This window comes from Emydura macquarii, unplaced genomic scaffold (genome assembly GCF_026122565.2).
Source record: "Emydura macquarii macquarii isolate MOO-44397 ecotype Brisbane River unplaced genomic scaffold, CSIRO-AGI_Emac_v2 contig_1483, whole genome shotgun sequence".
NCBI classification, from domain to species: Eukaryota; Metazoa; Chordata; order Testudines; family Chelidae; genus Emydura; species Emydura macquarii.
The window spans coordinates 1,696,490-1,712,442 of record NW_027131620.1 but is presented as its reverse complement, the minus strand read 5'-3'; the positions used below and the strand labels follow the sequence as shown (position 1 = coordinate 1,712,442).

At 50.2% G+C, this 15,953-nt stretch overlaps 1 protein-coding gene across 2 annotated transcripts in view; it reads right to left on the bottom strand.

Annotated features, from left to right (window-relative positions):
• Positions 1-1,474: 1,474 nt before the first annotated feature.
• The window catches only part of NOL4L (nucleolar protein 4 like), a 91,082-nt gene continuing 76,603 nt past the window's right edge, over positions 1,475-15,953 (bottom strand). For both annotated transcript variants that reach the window (XM_067553965.1, XM_067553964.1), the window contains 6 exons: positions 14,464-14,732; positions 11,853-12,038; positions 11,576-11,767; positions 11,009-11,131; positions 10,022-10,223; positions 1,475-6,425 (listed from right to left, as the gene is read on the bottom strand). In XM_067553965.1, coding sequence (XP_067410066.1) covers positions 6,226-6,425; positions 10,022-10,223; positions 11,009-11,131; positions 11,576-11,767; positions 11,853-12,038; positions 14,464-14,732 — 1,172 coding nt within the window. In that variant the 3' untranslated portion in view covers positions 1,475-6,225. The remainder of the gene's footprint in view (positions 6,426-10,021; positions 10,224-11,008; positions 11,132-11,575; positions 11,768-11,852; positions 12,039-14,463; positions 14,733-15,953) is intronic.

Below are 15,953 nucleotides of genomic sequence, written 5' to 3'. Positions count from 1 at the left end.
GGCTGACAGTAGCAGAGTTAGCTGTTTATGGAGTAGGAGGGGTCTGGGAGATCTCAGCTGATTTTAAGGAAAGCCTTGATATTTTTTGCTTGACTCTCACATTGGTCTAGTATGAAGAATACTTTTCTCCATAATGTTTTTCTACTTTTCAAAACACCTGAGCACCTCTTGCCTGCCTTTTGCGTTCAGCTAAGCAATGCTCCGGAGTGTAATGCTGTTGTAATGGAACGACTGAACAGCTTGGAAGTAACAGCAAAATCCGTCGCTTCCTTGAGTCAAAAGAACCATTTGCAGTTGTGGAGCTACCGGAACAATGCCAGGTATTTCTAAATGTTCTCAACACTCACTGAGATACATGCACAGTAGGTCCCTGCTAATCCCCACACCCCGTAAGTAGATTCACTACTCAGTGTAGATTTAAGAGTAGAATGCTGTAGAGGCCTAGTATTACTAAGGTGTCCTTGTGCTTTCAAAATGCCCGGGAGAACACATTCACTAGTGTATACTCTATGAAATATCATGAATAATTACATCAAACGTATAATGGTTAAAAGTACAATTTAGGATGTGCTCTCTTTGCTATTTCCTATAGACTGCTGACTGATGTACCATATTCAGCCATTCCCAATGGGTCTCCTGGTCAGTCCCTTGCCAAGTGTCCATCAGCCAACTTTGGTCTGTCGGTGGGGAAGCCCTGTCCATTCTGGAATCAAAGGTAGGGCAATGCAAATGATCATTTTAGCATCCAATCTGGCTCTTTAAAACCTGTCACACTTGTCCTTCTTAGGTCTTCTGCCTTTGTCACCCAATCACTGATTTGAATTAGTGAGGTTTAACTGTATTGTGCTTTGAGATCCCCTAATACAAAGGCACCATGTAAGTGCACTTTTCTTTAATTAATTAATTAATTAATTAATTAATTTATGTAATGAACAGAGTTGGTTAGGAAACTTTTTTTTTAATGGACAATACTGAATTTCTTCCTTTTTTCCAAAAGAAAAAAAAGAAAAAAGTTTTTCATTGGGAAAAGCAAAAGCTTTCCATGAAAAGCAGACACTTTTAGCAAAAAATTTCATTTTGTCAAAAAAAAAACCCCCCCAGCTTTGACAGCCCCAATAGTGACTATTAATCCAGCTATCTACAATATAAGAATAGCTGCAGCTGACTGTTAAGGAAGAGACAGTACAGCTTGCGTTAAGGTACTTGAAGGATGCAGGTACCTGTTTGTTTTGTTCTTAAAACACCTAAATTTTAAAAGCTGTTCTTGATACCAGTAACAATCAAACTGGCCTTCCAGGTGTGAGGTCACAGACTGACACCAGGCTGCAAATCCGGATCTCTGATGGGAACTTGGAAACCATTGGTGGTCTGTGTGTCAGTTGGTGGAAAGGACCCTTACAAGCAAGAGGTAGAAGTGACTGACCCCAGCTGTGTGTGACACTGGAGGTCTCAGTCCCGTTTGTTATACAGTGTTTATTAAGTAGATTCAGTCTTATATATGATATACAGATTCAAAAGAAAAAAAGGATTCCACATACTTATGAAATCAGTGCATTTAGCAAGTAATACCATGGAAATAACAGCTTGATTAACAGCTCATTGGTCTTTGTTAAGTGAGGGGGACAGGGAGTTGGCCTGTGCTAATCATTCCACAAACAGAACAGAATTAAGTTGCATCACATATAATAGACACACATTCTAAGAATTAAAATATTAAGCCACACTTACTGGAAAAATCCACAGTATATAACACAAATAATTTTTATAGAGCTTATTGAGGAGGAAGTGCTCATCTGCTTAAAAGAGCCACATTAAGTTGCATAGGTGCCTATCTGCAAAAATATCCTTTAGAAATGAATCAATTGATTAAGCAATAAAGTGTCACCGTAGAAGCTAGGTTCTCTTTCCATGGTGGTTTAAGTGCCATATGCTCAGTATCTGAGCCCCCCTGGAAAGTACTAACTTTCTTAGCGAGCTGCCTCCTACTCCATTTAGGAGCTCTTGTGTCTCTAGGGAGAATACTCCGATATCATTTTTATTTTAAATTAACATCTTAGCTGATTTACCTGTGAATGGGTTGGGTTACAGTGCGCTCAGTCGTGCTGAGGAAAGAGGGTTTTCCCCTTCTCCCTGGCCTCCACTAGGCTGGAGCATTTTCCTAGACTCAAGTGGACCTCAGCTCAGCTAGGCAGCTTTCCCCTTCCTGCCTGGGATGTCAGGGAGGGAAGGCAGTGAAATAGCACCATCATATGGTTCTATTTCTGTTTGGGGTCCTGGCTGTTTACTGTCACCTCACCCTCTTAGATCAGCTCTCAAATTTTAAACTACAGCTATTTCTTAAATTGATCACTTAAAAAGAAAGTGTGATAGGCTGTGCAAACGCCCAAATCTCTTGCAGCACATCCCAGTTCTGTGTTTTTTAAGGTGGCTGAGTATATGTCAGTGAGACAGAGAGTGAGTGTATCTGTGGCTTTGCTAAGCAGATGAACTGGGTGAGGTGCATCTTCCTCTTCAACAGCAGGTCTTGCAGAACACACAGGGGCTGGGAATTCTGTACATGTAAACAGTACACTTTCACTGAGTCCAAAATTAGGAGCAAAAATACAAAGGTTCACATTGGTCTTAGGTAGATACAGGCGAAGAACTGAGCTGTCCAGCTCTGAAACAACCAAATAAAAGTTTCTAAAGCACCACTAAATTATATAAAAATCAGACCATGGACGGATTGTAGTTGGTATTCTGGTGAAATACTATGCTACCTTGTAAAAAGTTTTACAAAAAATTACAAATCAAAAGTATATTAACCCTCTGAGTTCAAAGCAGCATTTTGTAAATGACTGGTACTAAATCCTACGGCCACCTGTGGGAAGAAGGTGGCCCTTTGGAGTGGGGAGATGCAGGTCACGTCTGCTTGGAATCCTGTGAACATTTCCCCCTTGCTGAAACACTGTCATTGCGAATTGAACATTCCCTGTGTGAAGTGGTGGTGGTGATGTTTAAGACAAGAGCTCCCCTTTTACCCCTCACAAAGCCTGGAAAGCCAGGGCATTTTGCTCCTGCTAGTTCCTTCTCACTGAGAATCATAACGTGAGATTCCTGACGCTTTGACGTGTAGTGAAAACTTACGAAGATGGCTGTGAAACAGCCTTTGAGTGGAGAAGGACAACTACTGAATAAGGATCAGTTAGAGCACTGAGATGTTCTGTGGAGACTAAAGATGCGGTTTACATAAAACTTTCCGACACACATCTCATTTGTGTCAACTTGTCACAGATACTACTATCACCAGGGCGTCAGAAATGTGAGTTTGTACCATCCAGCTGCAGGTTATGAACATTAGTTGGTGTTACAGAGTAGGCTGTCAATTGTTCTTCCCACGCAATCATGAGTCTCAACTGTGTTCTACCAGCGGTTTAAATTTTAAGAGCTACTAAACTTTTCACACACGCTAAGCCAACTTCCAGGACGATCTGGTAAAGACAGCTAAACTTGCATAAATACAACTGCAAACAAACTGTAGCTGATGTTGATCTGTTAGAGTGAGCCCTTGGGCAATGTCTGCGTTGGTTAATTGGCTGGCAAATTTATGGCTGTGTTCTTGATGGCCTCTTGAAAAGGAGCGGGGCAACAATTAAGGAATTTATATAAGCGAGTTCTGGGACAGCGATTGTCTCTGCCTCTCTTTAACGTTAAGACTTTCACAAGTGACTGTGGTTAATATTTTGTAAAAGGCTTGTTACTTCATGGTATTGTTCACTTAAAAATAAATATTTACATAAATTCAAAATTTGGGAGGATGCAGTGGATGAATCAAGCAGGCTGGTGAAGTGCTGGGGAAACGTGGGCCTGAAATTTGGGTTTGTGTGTGGTGGTTCTGGTCTCAGATGCCTTGCTCTGATCCTGACCCACACTCCCTGGAGGTTGGTCAGATTTTGTCTACTCTCCGTATACTCCTAAGAACCAAAATGTTAGGAATGTTCCAAAGAACCACTGTTGGCTCCTGTTGAAAGGAGGGGAATCAATGCGGATTTACAGCAAACCACCACCTTCTCCCTTCAAGGACCCTCTGACTGTAGAAAATGGTCAGGAATTAAATCCCTTTTCTCCAGCAGCTGGGGAGAGGTCAGGGTTTGGGGACAGTGGTCAATGCACTTGTTATCCCATTGTGGGCCAGGCTGGGCAGTCTGGTTCTAGAGAGAAGCCTGGTTCTACGTTACAGCTAAGAAAAGGGATAGGGCCTTGTTCTTTAGCCAGCACAGTTTTCCCTCCAGTGTGAATGGAAAGTAATTTGGTTTAAAAAGTTCTTGAAAAACCATTTGAGGCTCAGTCCCTGCTGGAGCCCAACCTGTGCTACCTGAAACCGTGTAAAACCCAGGGACTAGCATGGTTTATTTCTGCACTATGGAGGGGACAATATGGGCCACAGCAGAGCAGAAACCTTCCTTACTAAAGTGAGTTCTCCATGAACTGCTCTAAAAAGAGCTAACTTCAGAGAAGGGAATCACCTGTTTTCATATTCCCCCAGTGTATCTGGTGCTGGTGTTTGTGGTTCTTGCCCTAGAAAGGAGGCAGGAGGGAGAATTCTGCCAGCACTGACAAGGGAGAAGGAGAGAATTCTCACTGGTTCTCAGGCAGCAATTTGCTTCTGCTTTTTATGGCTACAGACTAGGTTGCATTTCTTGGCCCTGCTCGGCATCCTGCGGCCTAAGTGAAGTCCCTGGTTTTAGCAGCACTGGTGGGAGGTATTGCACTGAGCCAAGGGAAGTGCAGTGTTTTTGGGGTTGGGGAGGCTGGGACTTGGGGAGAAACAGCTATGGTAATCGGGCCAATTATTTTTCACACTTGAGGAATTGTGAGCTTTTCCCAGGACTGTTATCGGGAATATCCTGGACCCTGGAGAGAATTTCCATCCTTTCTGCTGCTGAATGTCTCCTAATCTCTTTCCTTCTGAGTAGGAATGAGCTGCTTGTTGAAGTGAAGTAGATTGTTTTTCTCTCTAAAAGCCTGCACGTGTCTTTATTATTCCCATGTGTTTATCTAAACAGTTCTCTGGCTGCTGCCCCAGCACTGGTTTCATATGTACTTGTGATTCCTCATTCAGGAGCGGTCAGACATCATCCCTTGTGACAGTGAGCTGCTGTCTAGCAGCAATGTGCTTCCTTCTCTTCTGAACAAAAAGGCAGCCAGCATAGGTCAGTCGGCCAAGCGCTGGCTTAGTTTGACTCCTCAATGTCATCCACTTTTCTGCTGCCCAGTCCTGGATGCTTATCATAGTCATACACATCATGGGGTGAACTGTTCGGAACCTGCCTGGTGAGTCCTGGAAAAAGCCCACAATGGAGTGTGAGGTAGAATACGGAGGGTGAATGCATGACAATGGTTCTCAGATATTTCCTCTTTTGCTTTGCACTGAGCCAAATGAGTGCGAGAGGTCCTTCGGGTTGGCGCTCTAGTGAGCTTGCTGAGTCTCTAAAGGAGATATTGGACCCCATTGCTGCTGCTACAGGACTGCTTAGAGTAAAGGTCAAAACAAGACGCTCTTCCTTCATTGTTCAGCTTCTGCCTAAGCGTGCTGGAGGCTGAGCAGCCTAGAAGTTCTAGGATTAGAGGGCAAACTTGCATCCCGTGGAACAAGGTCTCTCCCCGGAGAAGCAGGTGTAGCTGCCCAGCCATTAGTAGTGTAGTGATATGGAATGTGTTATTTCACAGGAATAAATTCCTTCTGGTCAGACGGACACACAACTGGCAATCTGTACAAACTCAAAAGAATCCATTTTCAGAAAAATAAATTACTAAGGGGAGAGGAGGGTCCATTTCTCAATAAATACGCAATTCTGCTCACCTAAGACCTTGCAAGGTAATTATCGGGGGACGGGATTCTAATAGTGGGGTCCACAAAGGTTATTCTAAATACATCTGCAGCCCCAAACCTCCCCAGGCTCCCTTCCACCCGAGAAAAATCCCATACCCATCCACGCTGTAGCTTTGGCTTCTTCTGCTCAGCTAGGCGCACCTGTGTTGAGAGAGTCAAAAATGTGTCCGTGTGCCCCAAGTCCCAGGTGCTCGGAGTGTAAAAGAAAACAGCTCTTGCGTTCCACCTTTAAAACTAAACACCAGCTACTTGGTGGGAGGACGATGGTTAGTCCTGAGCAGGGTACCAGTGGGAGCCTGTTTCCAAAGGGCGTCAATTGTCTTCTGACACAGGAGCTACGCAGACGTCAGGAGTCAATTCTGCTGTAAAATGAGGTTTTCCAGTTCATCGGCAGAGCGAAGAAGAAAAGCTGCTGACTCTCGGTAGCCAGCAATCAGTTGCCGCACTGCACTGATCTCCGTGGGGCTGAGCTGAGCAGCTGGCATCCCCCTGCTGGTGCTGTTAGAAGAGGCTGTACCAGATGCCCCGCCTTTCATGCTGAGATCAGTAGGACCTGCAGGTGAAGAGTAAGAGGGAGGGTCAGGAAAGGCACTGGCATAGTGGCACATCAGAGTGAGAGGAGAAAACACCAACAGCATCTGCTATTTTGATTCACAGCCCCTTATCCAGCACTCTGCATCCCTATGGTAAGACGTAGTCTTGAGCCCCACAGAACAGGCCGTCGAGTACTAGGCATCCTCCAACTGATGCTCTGTCACAAAGGCACTTCCATGGCTCTCTCTTCCCCTTATCAAAGAGAGTGTTTGTGTAGGTGTCGTTTGTAAATGAACAGTCAAACTCACCCTGTGCTTTGCGGGGAGTTCGATCAGGCACAAGTCAGACCCAGCTGGTTTAATATTGTAATAAAACAAGCAAGCAGGGAGAGGGTTTTGCACCTATAGCACAAAAATATATTCAGTGCAGGTGTGTCACCTGGGCTAGAATCACAATGAAGCACTTGTGAGCTTGGCTGAATTAGCACAAAATGTAAAGGGTCAGTCAACTGAGCGCAGATATTATATCTACAGTTTTTCCAACTCACTCCTCAGAGTATTGGAACCTAAAGATGAGGGGGAACCGTGTTCTCGGTTTCTGGTTTTTCTCTGCAGGTGACAGCACATTACATCAAGTGGTGTCACTGCTTTTGTGGATGGTCAGTTGTGTAACTGTCATGCTCCTAAGCATACTCTGCAGGAGGGGGTTTCCCAGTGCCAGCAACAGACAGAGGAGGCGAGGTAGCCATGAGCTTGTGTGGGGGATGTTGCTCTTGAGCCCACCCAAAAAACCCCTTCAACACAAAAAATGCCTTCATTGAAAAAATCAGATGAAGGAGGCTAAAATATTGTTACAGGGCTGTACGTTTGCATGATGTGTTCCACAAACGAGAGACGCCCAGAGCGTGAGTTAATTCCAATCCCACAACCCCACCCTTAAGATGAGGCAAGTGACTTTCTCTCTTAGGGACTTTTCTGGTCCCCATCATTATAGTACCGGAGCACCTCACCATTTTTGTTGTTCTTTCAGCACCCCTGTGCAGGGCTGTTATCCTCACTTTGCAGATGAGGAAATGAGGCACAGAGACTGACTGATTTCTGCAAAGCCACCCAGGATATCTGCAGCAGAGCAGGAAACAATCCAGGTCTCCTGAACCCAGCTGTGCCCTACCCACTGGGCCTGCCCTCCAGGCAAGCAGACACTTTGAGTTCAGTGGAAGCTGCTGGGTGCTCTTTTTACTTCTGAATGAATTTGGGGCTGCTTGAGCAATTAGGAGCCTAATTTAACACACACACACACCCGGTCTGGTATAGTTTGGCTTACAAGTGAAGAGCAGATAGCACAGGCGAGAGGTCAGCAATGGGAAATGGGACACAATCAGTGGGTATGATGGAGGAGGTGCTCGGCGTGGAGGACAATGAAAGAAGGCACAAAGCCGCCGGTGGAAGGAGGAGGGGATAAAACTAAAACTCCCCTCAAGTCACTAACCCCACTCCCTTCTCAAACCCACGGCAACGGAGGAGTCTGGAAAGATGACCATTAGCACTGGGAAGGGAGTGGGGTTAGCGCCTTGAGGGGAGTGTTCCTGGAGAGGGAAAGGCACCAGGCATCCGAGAACAGAGCTGCAGAGGGAACAGAAAGCTTGCTAGGAAGGAGATAGGGTAACGGGAAGTGGGTTAGGCTGGGGGAAATGGCCTGTTTCTATGCAGTGATTGATAAGAGAAAGATGCAGCCACAGCACAAACTCCAGGGGTCGGGGGGGGACGACGACAGAGGAGTGCAGGCTTCATTCGAACAGGGGCATGAGGGAGGGAATATTGAGAGGATCCGGCACGAGCTCTCTTGGCTTTAAAGGAGTTGGCGAGAGCCTGGGAAGAGGAAGGTTTGGGGCCGAGGCCTAAACGTGGAGAAAAGAGAAGCAGGATTTCAGCTTTGTGCTTCCTGTGCATGCCAGGGCTAGGTCTTGACTGGTCAGTTTGGGGGAAGCTGTAGTGAGAACACCTGTGTGGCTGGGCAGCACCTCAAGGAAACTCCCAGCTGTAGAGGAAGGTCAGTAGAAGTGAAGGATTCTGCTTCCCCCCCTGCCCAGAGAGCCCAGGCGTGCCTGTGCTAGTCTAGAAAGAAAGCATAACATCCTCTACGCTGGCTGGAAGGATTAGATCTCAGCAGCTGGAGACTAGGGTGGGGTCTTTACTCAGGGTTAAGAGGCATTAGGAAGGGATGATAACAGTTAATCCCAGATAGGCATCTTTCAGGACTCCGGAAATCACATCCTTTCAAATCCTTACTCCAGTCTGCGAGGGAGGGGTGGGGACGAGGCCCCTGGAAAGGCATTTGGGCCTGGAGCATTCAGGAGAAAGGGGCCCTAAGGGCAAAGACAGCTGAGGGGAAGGGCTCAGGGAGGAGAGAAGTCTCATGGCTATTGGTTGCGTGCTAATGAAGACCAGCAGGGCCACTCGCATCTACAGTTCCACAAGGGGTCTTAGAAGAAGCCAGACAGACCGATCCAGAAGCAAAAGCTGTTTGCCTCTGCACACCACTCCTGGCAAGGCCAACAAGAGACAGCTCTAGTCAGAGGGTTTCCAGGCATGCCCCACAGCGAGGTGTGGTGTGAGCGGTTCATGTCACTGCCTGACACGTCCGGCTAGAGCAGCTCCAGCCACTACTGCGCAGGACTGGCACAAGAACAAACCCAGGGGCTCCTGCTGAGGTGCCTGAGACCCTCTGACACAGGACCACCTGATTCCAGGCGGGGCCGGCCCTCGGCGAGGTCAGGGGCCTGCTCCAGGCTGGGCTAATCATTTTGTTTACTCTCCTGGATCGTTCACTGCCACTTCATTAAACCGGCCTGACCGGGCTTGTTCTGCCCCTCTCCTCAGCTTCGTTCTGTCCCTACAATCTCTTTACGGCTCAGACCTCGCAGCTGCCTCCATGTTGACCTGCCTGCCAGCCAGAGGGTGGTTGTTTATCTTTGAGTGCGGCAGCGCCCAGAGCTTTCCTAACTCACAGGCAGACACAACCCCTGTCCCAAGCAGCCTCTCGTGAACAGACACACGAAGGGTGGGGGAAGGGATGTCTTATACCAGCAAGGCAATCAGGGTGGTGACAGGTGCCTGCCTTAGTTAATTATTAATAGGTGGTACCTGTGGGTTTTTTTAAGCTAAACTAAATTCCCTTCCCCCACAGTTCAGCCCTCCTCTTTCTGCCATGCTGCCTTCCAGCTTCATTCCCAGCAGTAAGTAGCTGTTCATAAAAGGCTTTGCTCGGGTGGTTGCTGCGGAAGAAGGGGGGCCCCGGAAGGAGTGTCGTGGTGGGAAAGGGCAGGCTCTGCAGACCTGAGGCAGAGGGCTGGTGTGAGCCACTTGCACTGGCAGTGCTTGGAAAGCAGCAGCAGCAGCAGCAGCAGCCAGACTTGGAGGAGTGGCCTAGCAACGCATCAGCTTTCCATCCGCAGAGCAGGGAGAGCAGCCAGGAACTGGCCACCCCCGGCCTGTGTTCTAGAGCATGCTCAGCTCCGGCGTTCTCCAAAGCCCCACTGAAACGGTGTGAGCAGAGACAGGGAGAGAGGAGACCTCATTCTGTCTCGCTCCTGAGTGGTGCCTGTTCCCTTCTTACCGTTACTGTGGTTCCCTGTTTGGAGTGAAGTGGGTGGCTGCAGGCTGCTTCCAAGGGTCCCATAGCCACGGTAACTGTAGTTCAAGCTCCCGTTGATATAGACTGGGTCCTGGGAGTAAGACGAAGCTGGCAGTGAATAGGAGGAGTGGGTAATGGCTGTGGAATCTCTGGAGTGCTGCTTATCCAAAGCGATTGGTTCATCCTACAGCAAGGAAAGCAAACAGATTTATCCCAGTGAGGAGATGTTCCCGCCCTTCACTCCCAGTGGAACTGCTGCACCAAGCACAGTCAGCTTTTCTACACTCTGATTGCCTGGAGTGACCGGCTGGGCCAGCCCCCACCAGCATCTTGGCATCCCAGCCACTCGGAGCATAGACAGACCAAGGAAGGCTTCAAACCTAGTTACATACACGTGAAGTTCCCGTATTCCACCACGGTGATTAAATATACACAGCCAAAGCATCCCTAACTCTTCCCCTTGGCAGAACTGGCATGCATACCTGCTACTTTCTGTTTGGGTTAGGAACGTACTACTGCTCACTCATCCTAGTCAATCAAAGGAAGCATCCCTCACCCACTTCTTGCACAACACAGTCCCTCCAGAAAGGAAATGTCCCTCTGCTACTAATTTCCTTGTCTCTGTCCTCATCTCTCTTTTCAGTCTGAGCTCTGTGACCCTCCACTGCATACACTCACTACCACAGAAATTGTTCCTGTTCTCCACACTGTCTGACCCCCGTGGCATGCTCTGCCCTTCCCTGTCACGTGTGCTCTGCCTATGTTCTCCCTCTGCAATGTACATGCACCGCTGGCTCTCTTTCTAGGAACACTGTAACCAGACCATTCTTGCATGGCTTGGAGCAGGTGAGCAAGTTAGGGTGTAAGAGCTCTGCTGACTTGGTCTGTCAATTTTGGCTCACCTTCTGCTGCAAACGGGGGACAGAGTAGGTGACACTACCTAGCATGCAAAGGTTACAGGGATCATACCTGGGATGTCTGATATATCTCCAGTCGCATTCTCTTGGCTGCTTTCCGTGTTTCACTCTCACATGCAGCTGCCAAGATATTTTCTGCCATGGCTGAGGTCAGGTGTGGTGGGGTGGGTCTGGTCTGTGGAGGTATACAAGCAGGTAGGTCATCTTTTGGGAAACATGGAGACTGATGGAAACAATGAATCATTTCATTTGTCTTGACCACTCAGACTGTGCATTGTACATCTGCCAGGAGCATGGCAAAAGCACAGACTGCTCTAAATCTCTTACAAGTTAGTATTTAAAATCAAGACATTTAAAGCCTCAACTTTAACCCTCCAGCGCCTGGATCTGTCTCGCTGCCATGCACGCCCCCCGTCGGTGCCAGAGAACATGCAGTGACACTTCAGAACATGAGCACTGGAAGCAGGGGCACAGACAATACCCAGCATGGCCCGTGATCTGGTCCCTCCCTTCCACACACCTGGCTGGAGGAGGACCTTTCAAGCAGAAGGGACGAGGAATGTGAGGGAGGAAGAAGAGCAGGGCACTAAGGGCACGGAAGGCAGGGGAAGCAGCTCACCATCTCCATGCCGTTCTTCTTCATGCGGCGGCAGGATTTGAGGTAAGTGCGAATGCGTTTGCGAGCTCGCTCCTGGAACTCAGGGAACTGCCGGCTGCAAGACTCGATAATGGCCTGGATTTTCTCTTTGGGCTGCTTGGAGATGGGAACCATTCGGTCCAGATTCTCATCCACAAAAAGGCGCACAAACATCTGCAAAGAGAATAGAGCATGGAGGCAGGATGCAGCGGAGACCTGGGAGAGCAGGCCCCACTCTGCCCCGGCCTGTAACTCTTACGTTGAAGGCCTTTAGTCGCTCTGGATCCATCCCCTCGGAGTCATTTATCTTATCGTTATCCTCGTGGTCATCGTGGTCGTCGTCGTCTTCGTCGGCTGTGGGCGCTCTGCCAACGGTCAGGTCTTCAGGGCAGCCACTGACCTCGGTCTTGATGGAGTCATAACTGCCAGAACTGTATGGAGGGGACTGAGAGAGACGAGGGGGAGTCATGAGCACCCAGACCTCAGCTCACCCTCCGGTCTCTGCGAAAGGCTGGAGCCTGATGTCAAACAGAACAAGTAACCCAGGGGAGCAGAAGCCCTTTGTCTTGGCCAGTTTGCCCTGGCTGCTGTGCGTCTCGTGCAGCTCTGTGTGTCTGAAAGCAAGCTTTCTCCCTCACCACAGAGTCTCTCCTGCTGCCTGATCCAAGCATGAAGTCATAATCCTTTATTTCTGACATCACAATCTGCTGCCCTGGAAATGATGGAGCTATCAAAAATTCAGCAGCAGGGTCATTGCACTGCAGGATCAAACAGGAGGAGCAGATGAGCCAGGAGAGAAAATGAGCAAAAGTGAGAGTCGGGCAAATGGTGATAAATAAAAGCATCAGAAGATGGAAGCGGCAAAGAGGCAAAGTCCCATCGAGCCACTCCCTCTGACAGGGAGTTTGTTTAAAGGGTGCGTGTAGGGGCCTTCCATTACAAAGTGGGATGAACTGCACCTGCGCCAGCGGCCCATGAACAGCAGAGGGACGTGCTCCCTAGCAAAACCTGCGCGTGGGTTGTGAGACGTCTCTGCCCTTGTTCCGGTCAGGGGAGGCATGGCATACCCATGGCCTGCAGCTAGAGTAAGGGGTTAGGACGCTGCTGCCCTGGAGTCCATTCCCACTGCTACCGCTGTTGCCTGGCTGACTTTGGCCAAGTCCCTCAGGCTCAGATTTTCCAAGGTACTGAGGTGCCTACAGCTGCACAGGGACTGTGGTGCAATTTTCAAAGGGGCCAAAGGCCGTCGGGCACCTGTCCTCCATTTCAGTTTTCAAAAGGATCCAAGCACCCGAGGAGCCTAGCCAGCTTTGGGACTTTTGAAAATCCCACTGGGCCATTGTCTGCATCCCTTTACGCACCTCCGTACTCTAAATCTGGTCCTTAGTGGCTCTGTAAGGCACTCCTGCTATGCCCTTCATCACTGTAGTACAGACAGAGCAGGCCAAAGTCGGTAACACAAAGTAGGAAAGATCCAAGCACATCTGTCCTTGCCCACCCCGCTCTCAAGAGTGGCAGCTGCTCTGGCCTGGCTGCTTCTATCACGGCCATGGGACAGCAGGCAGAGGAGCTGGGGAAAGGAGGGCTTATCCATGTGTGCTAGGTGCTGTCTTCTGAATGGTCTGTCCCTGTTTTGACATTCGTACACGATCAGTCTCTAACCCACCTGTGCGCACACAGCTTCATGGTGTTCCCAGTAACACCTGGACAGTGCCTCTCCCCAGAGACCTAAGAGTCCCAAGTGTGAACCTGTCTGTACAACAGCAGGGACTCAGGACTAGTCTACACTGGAAACGTAGAGCAGCACAGCTGCATCGGTACAGCTGTGCTGCTGGTAGAGAGCTTGTGTAGTCGCATGACGGCGACGGGACAGAGCTGTCCTGCCCACAGAATAAAACCACCTACACAGGCGGCGGGAGAGCGTCTCCCGTCAACACAGCACTGGTCACCAAGTGCTTATGCCGGCAAAACTGATGTTGCTTTTGCCAGCGTAAGTGCTAGTGTAGACGCGGCCTTACTCAGAGCTGCGCTGGGCGCAATGTGCACCCGGCCCCCCCCCGACATGGTTTTCTGGGAGGGGAGCACAGAGGCATTCCAGTGGCTGCCCCAGATTTATGGCTCTGCAGAGACTGGGACATGGACTACAGCAGCCAGAGCCGCTACCACCTCTGGGAAGCCTCCGTGCTCCGCTGCCCGTTCCATGAGGAGGGTGTGTTGTGAGAGGCGGCTGTGGGAATGACTTTCACGTGGAATGCCTGGGGGGATCCTCTGGCATGAAACAGAACAGAGAGGGCTGGGGCTGCATGAAAGGGGCGGGGATGCCTCTCTTGACGGAGGGGTGTAAAAGGCCCATTATATAGCGCTGTGAAAATAAACATGCGCAGCAGCAGCAGGGTCTTTGTGGGGCTGCCTGGGGGCAGGGTGCAGTTGCATGCAGTGAGCCTGCCTGCCTGGTCTATCACGTACTCTCCCCTACCCCTGCCAACCACACGGGCTCCAGTGAGGCCTGGTTTTGGCTGAAGAGCAGCAGCCCCGAGTCTACCGCGAGGTCGGACACGGCTACTCTCTAGCAGTTCCTCAGAACTAGCCGAGTGCTGCGACTCCCCTTTCCCCTTCCCTCCCTAGAAGGGAATGCATCCAGCTCCCTGCGCAGACTCCACCCCCTCCCGACCGGCCCCCACGCCAAGCAGTGCTCGCTCATCTCCAGGGCTGGGAACAAAGTCCTCGGCTGCCCTCGGACATCTCGTGTGCGGCTTCCTCCATTTTACCGTCAGCCCATGGAAGGCCCTGGCTGAGGCCGTGCATGGAGCCCCTGCTCCTGGCTGTCTGTGAAGCCCTGAAACCCCCACGGTCTTATGGGCCAGACCAACCTCTGCTGTAGTCTTTGCCGTGTACTTCACCCGGCTCCGCAGCCCGTCGGCACAGCTGTCTGACTGGTAGGAAGGAGTGACGTGGGCAGGCGGGAGCTTGTCACAGAGGTTGATGGGCTGGTCATCGGCTGAGGCAGTGAAGTCCATGGGGGCAGCCGTTCCATTCCCGTTCATTTCCGGGAAGGTGCTGTCCCCCTGTGTGCTGCTGGAGGTGGAGGGGTTCAGGGTGGAGGAGCCGTTCCCACTGCAGCTCTCTGATGAGGAATCATCTGCAATGAGAAGGATGTGTTATCTCAAATGCCTGAGGCCCCTTTCCTCAAAGCATCCATCAGCCCTCGTCCCCCTGGGCACCCAGCAGACTGGAAGCAGGGTAGCAGCTTCTGTGCCCTCCACAAGGGAAGAAAGAGGTGGCAGCCTGCTCACAACCTGCTTGGGCTAAGGCTGTTTTCCAGACAGCCAGTGGCACGCTGTGTGCGAGAAATGAATTGTTTATGACTCCCCTGCCTCTGCTGAATCTCCTCTGTAACATGGAGGCTGGGGTTCCCAGCCGCCCCTGCGTGCAGTGTGCCCGGCTTGCACACCAGGCGTTGTGGGCACTGCCAGAAACAAACACTAAGCAAACCTGGGCCTCGGCTCCAGAGCCATCACACGCAGCACGACGGAAAGCAGCTCACAGGTTCCTGGGAGGCGGCTGGACCGTGTCAAGCCCAGCCTTTACAGAGCCCCTTGCTGCTGGGGGCTGTCCTGCTGTATCATCCCAGAGCTGAAAGGGGGGCCGACCTCCTTCCCTCCCCTCCCACCCCTTTCTTTACTCACTCAACTGCAGTCAACGGGCGTTTTGCTTGCGCAGGACTGTGGCATTTCCACTTTTACCAATACTGTAGGCAGGGCGAAGGGACCGTCCCCTCCTGGGGCTCGCTCTCTGGTTTTAGGCCATTTGGGAAGTGATGATCTCACCCAACTCCTCAGCCTCTCCCCACCCCCACCCCTCCACTCCTCCTCGGCAGGGAAATGAACTCCAGGCTCTCAAGCTTCACAGGTACTGCACGCTGTAGAGATTTAGGGGTCAGCAATGACTCAAGAGGACAGTTCTCCCTCAGCCTTTTGTCAGAAATGCACATTAGTGCAGAATGGAGGACGCTTTATGGGAGCCCTGCGATGAACAATCCAGACACTCATCCCATCACAGGGACGTCTTGCCTATGTCCTGTTGTGGCAATGGCAGCAGCAGACAGAACTCCTACTTCTTCCTCTCCGTGCCCCACACAGATACGTATGGGCACAGACGCCTGACCTCTAGCTCCTGGGTACCTTCCCTCTGCTATCCATCTGCCGCGCTAGACATTCATGTGAGAGCTAGCGCTGCGGTACTGAGCAGCTGAATGCAGACCCCAGATCTGTGCGTCTCATAGACAGACCATCTCTTGGTCCGCCAGGCACAATCAAACTCACGTCCAGCCGCAGCTCCACCTTTCAAAGTTCCCTCCAAG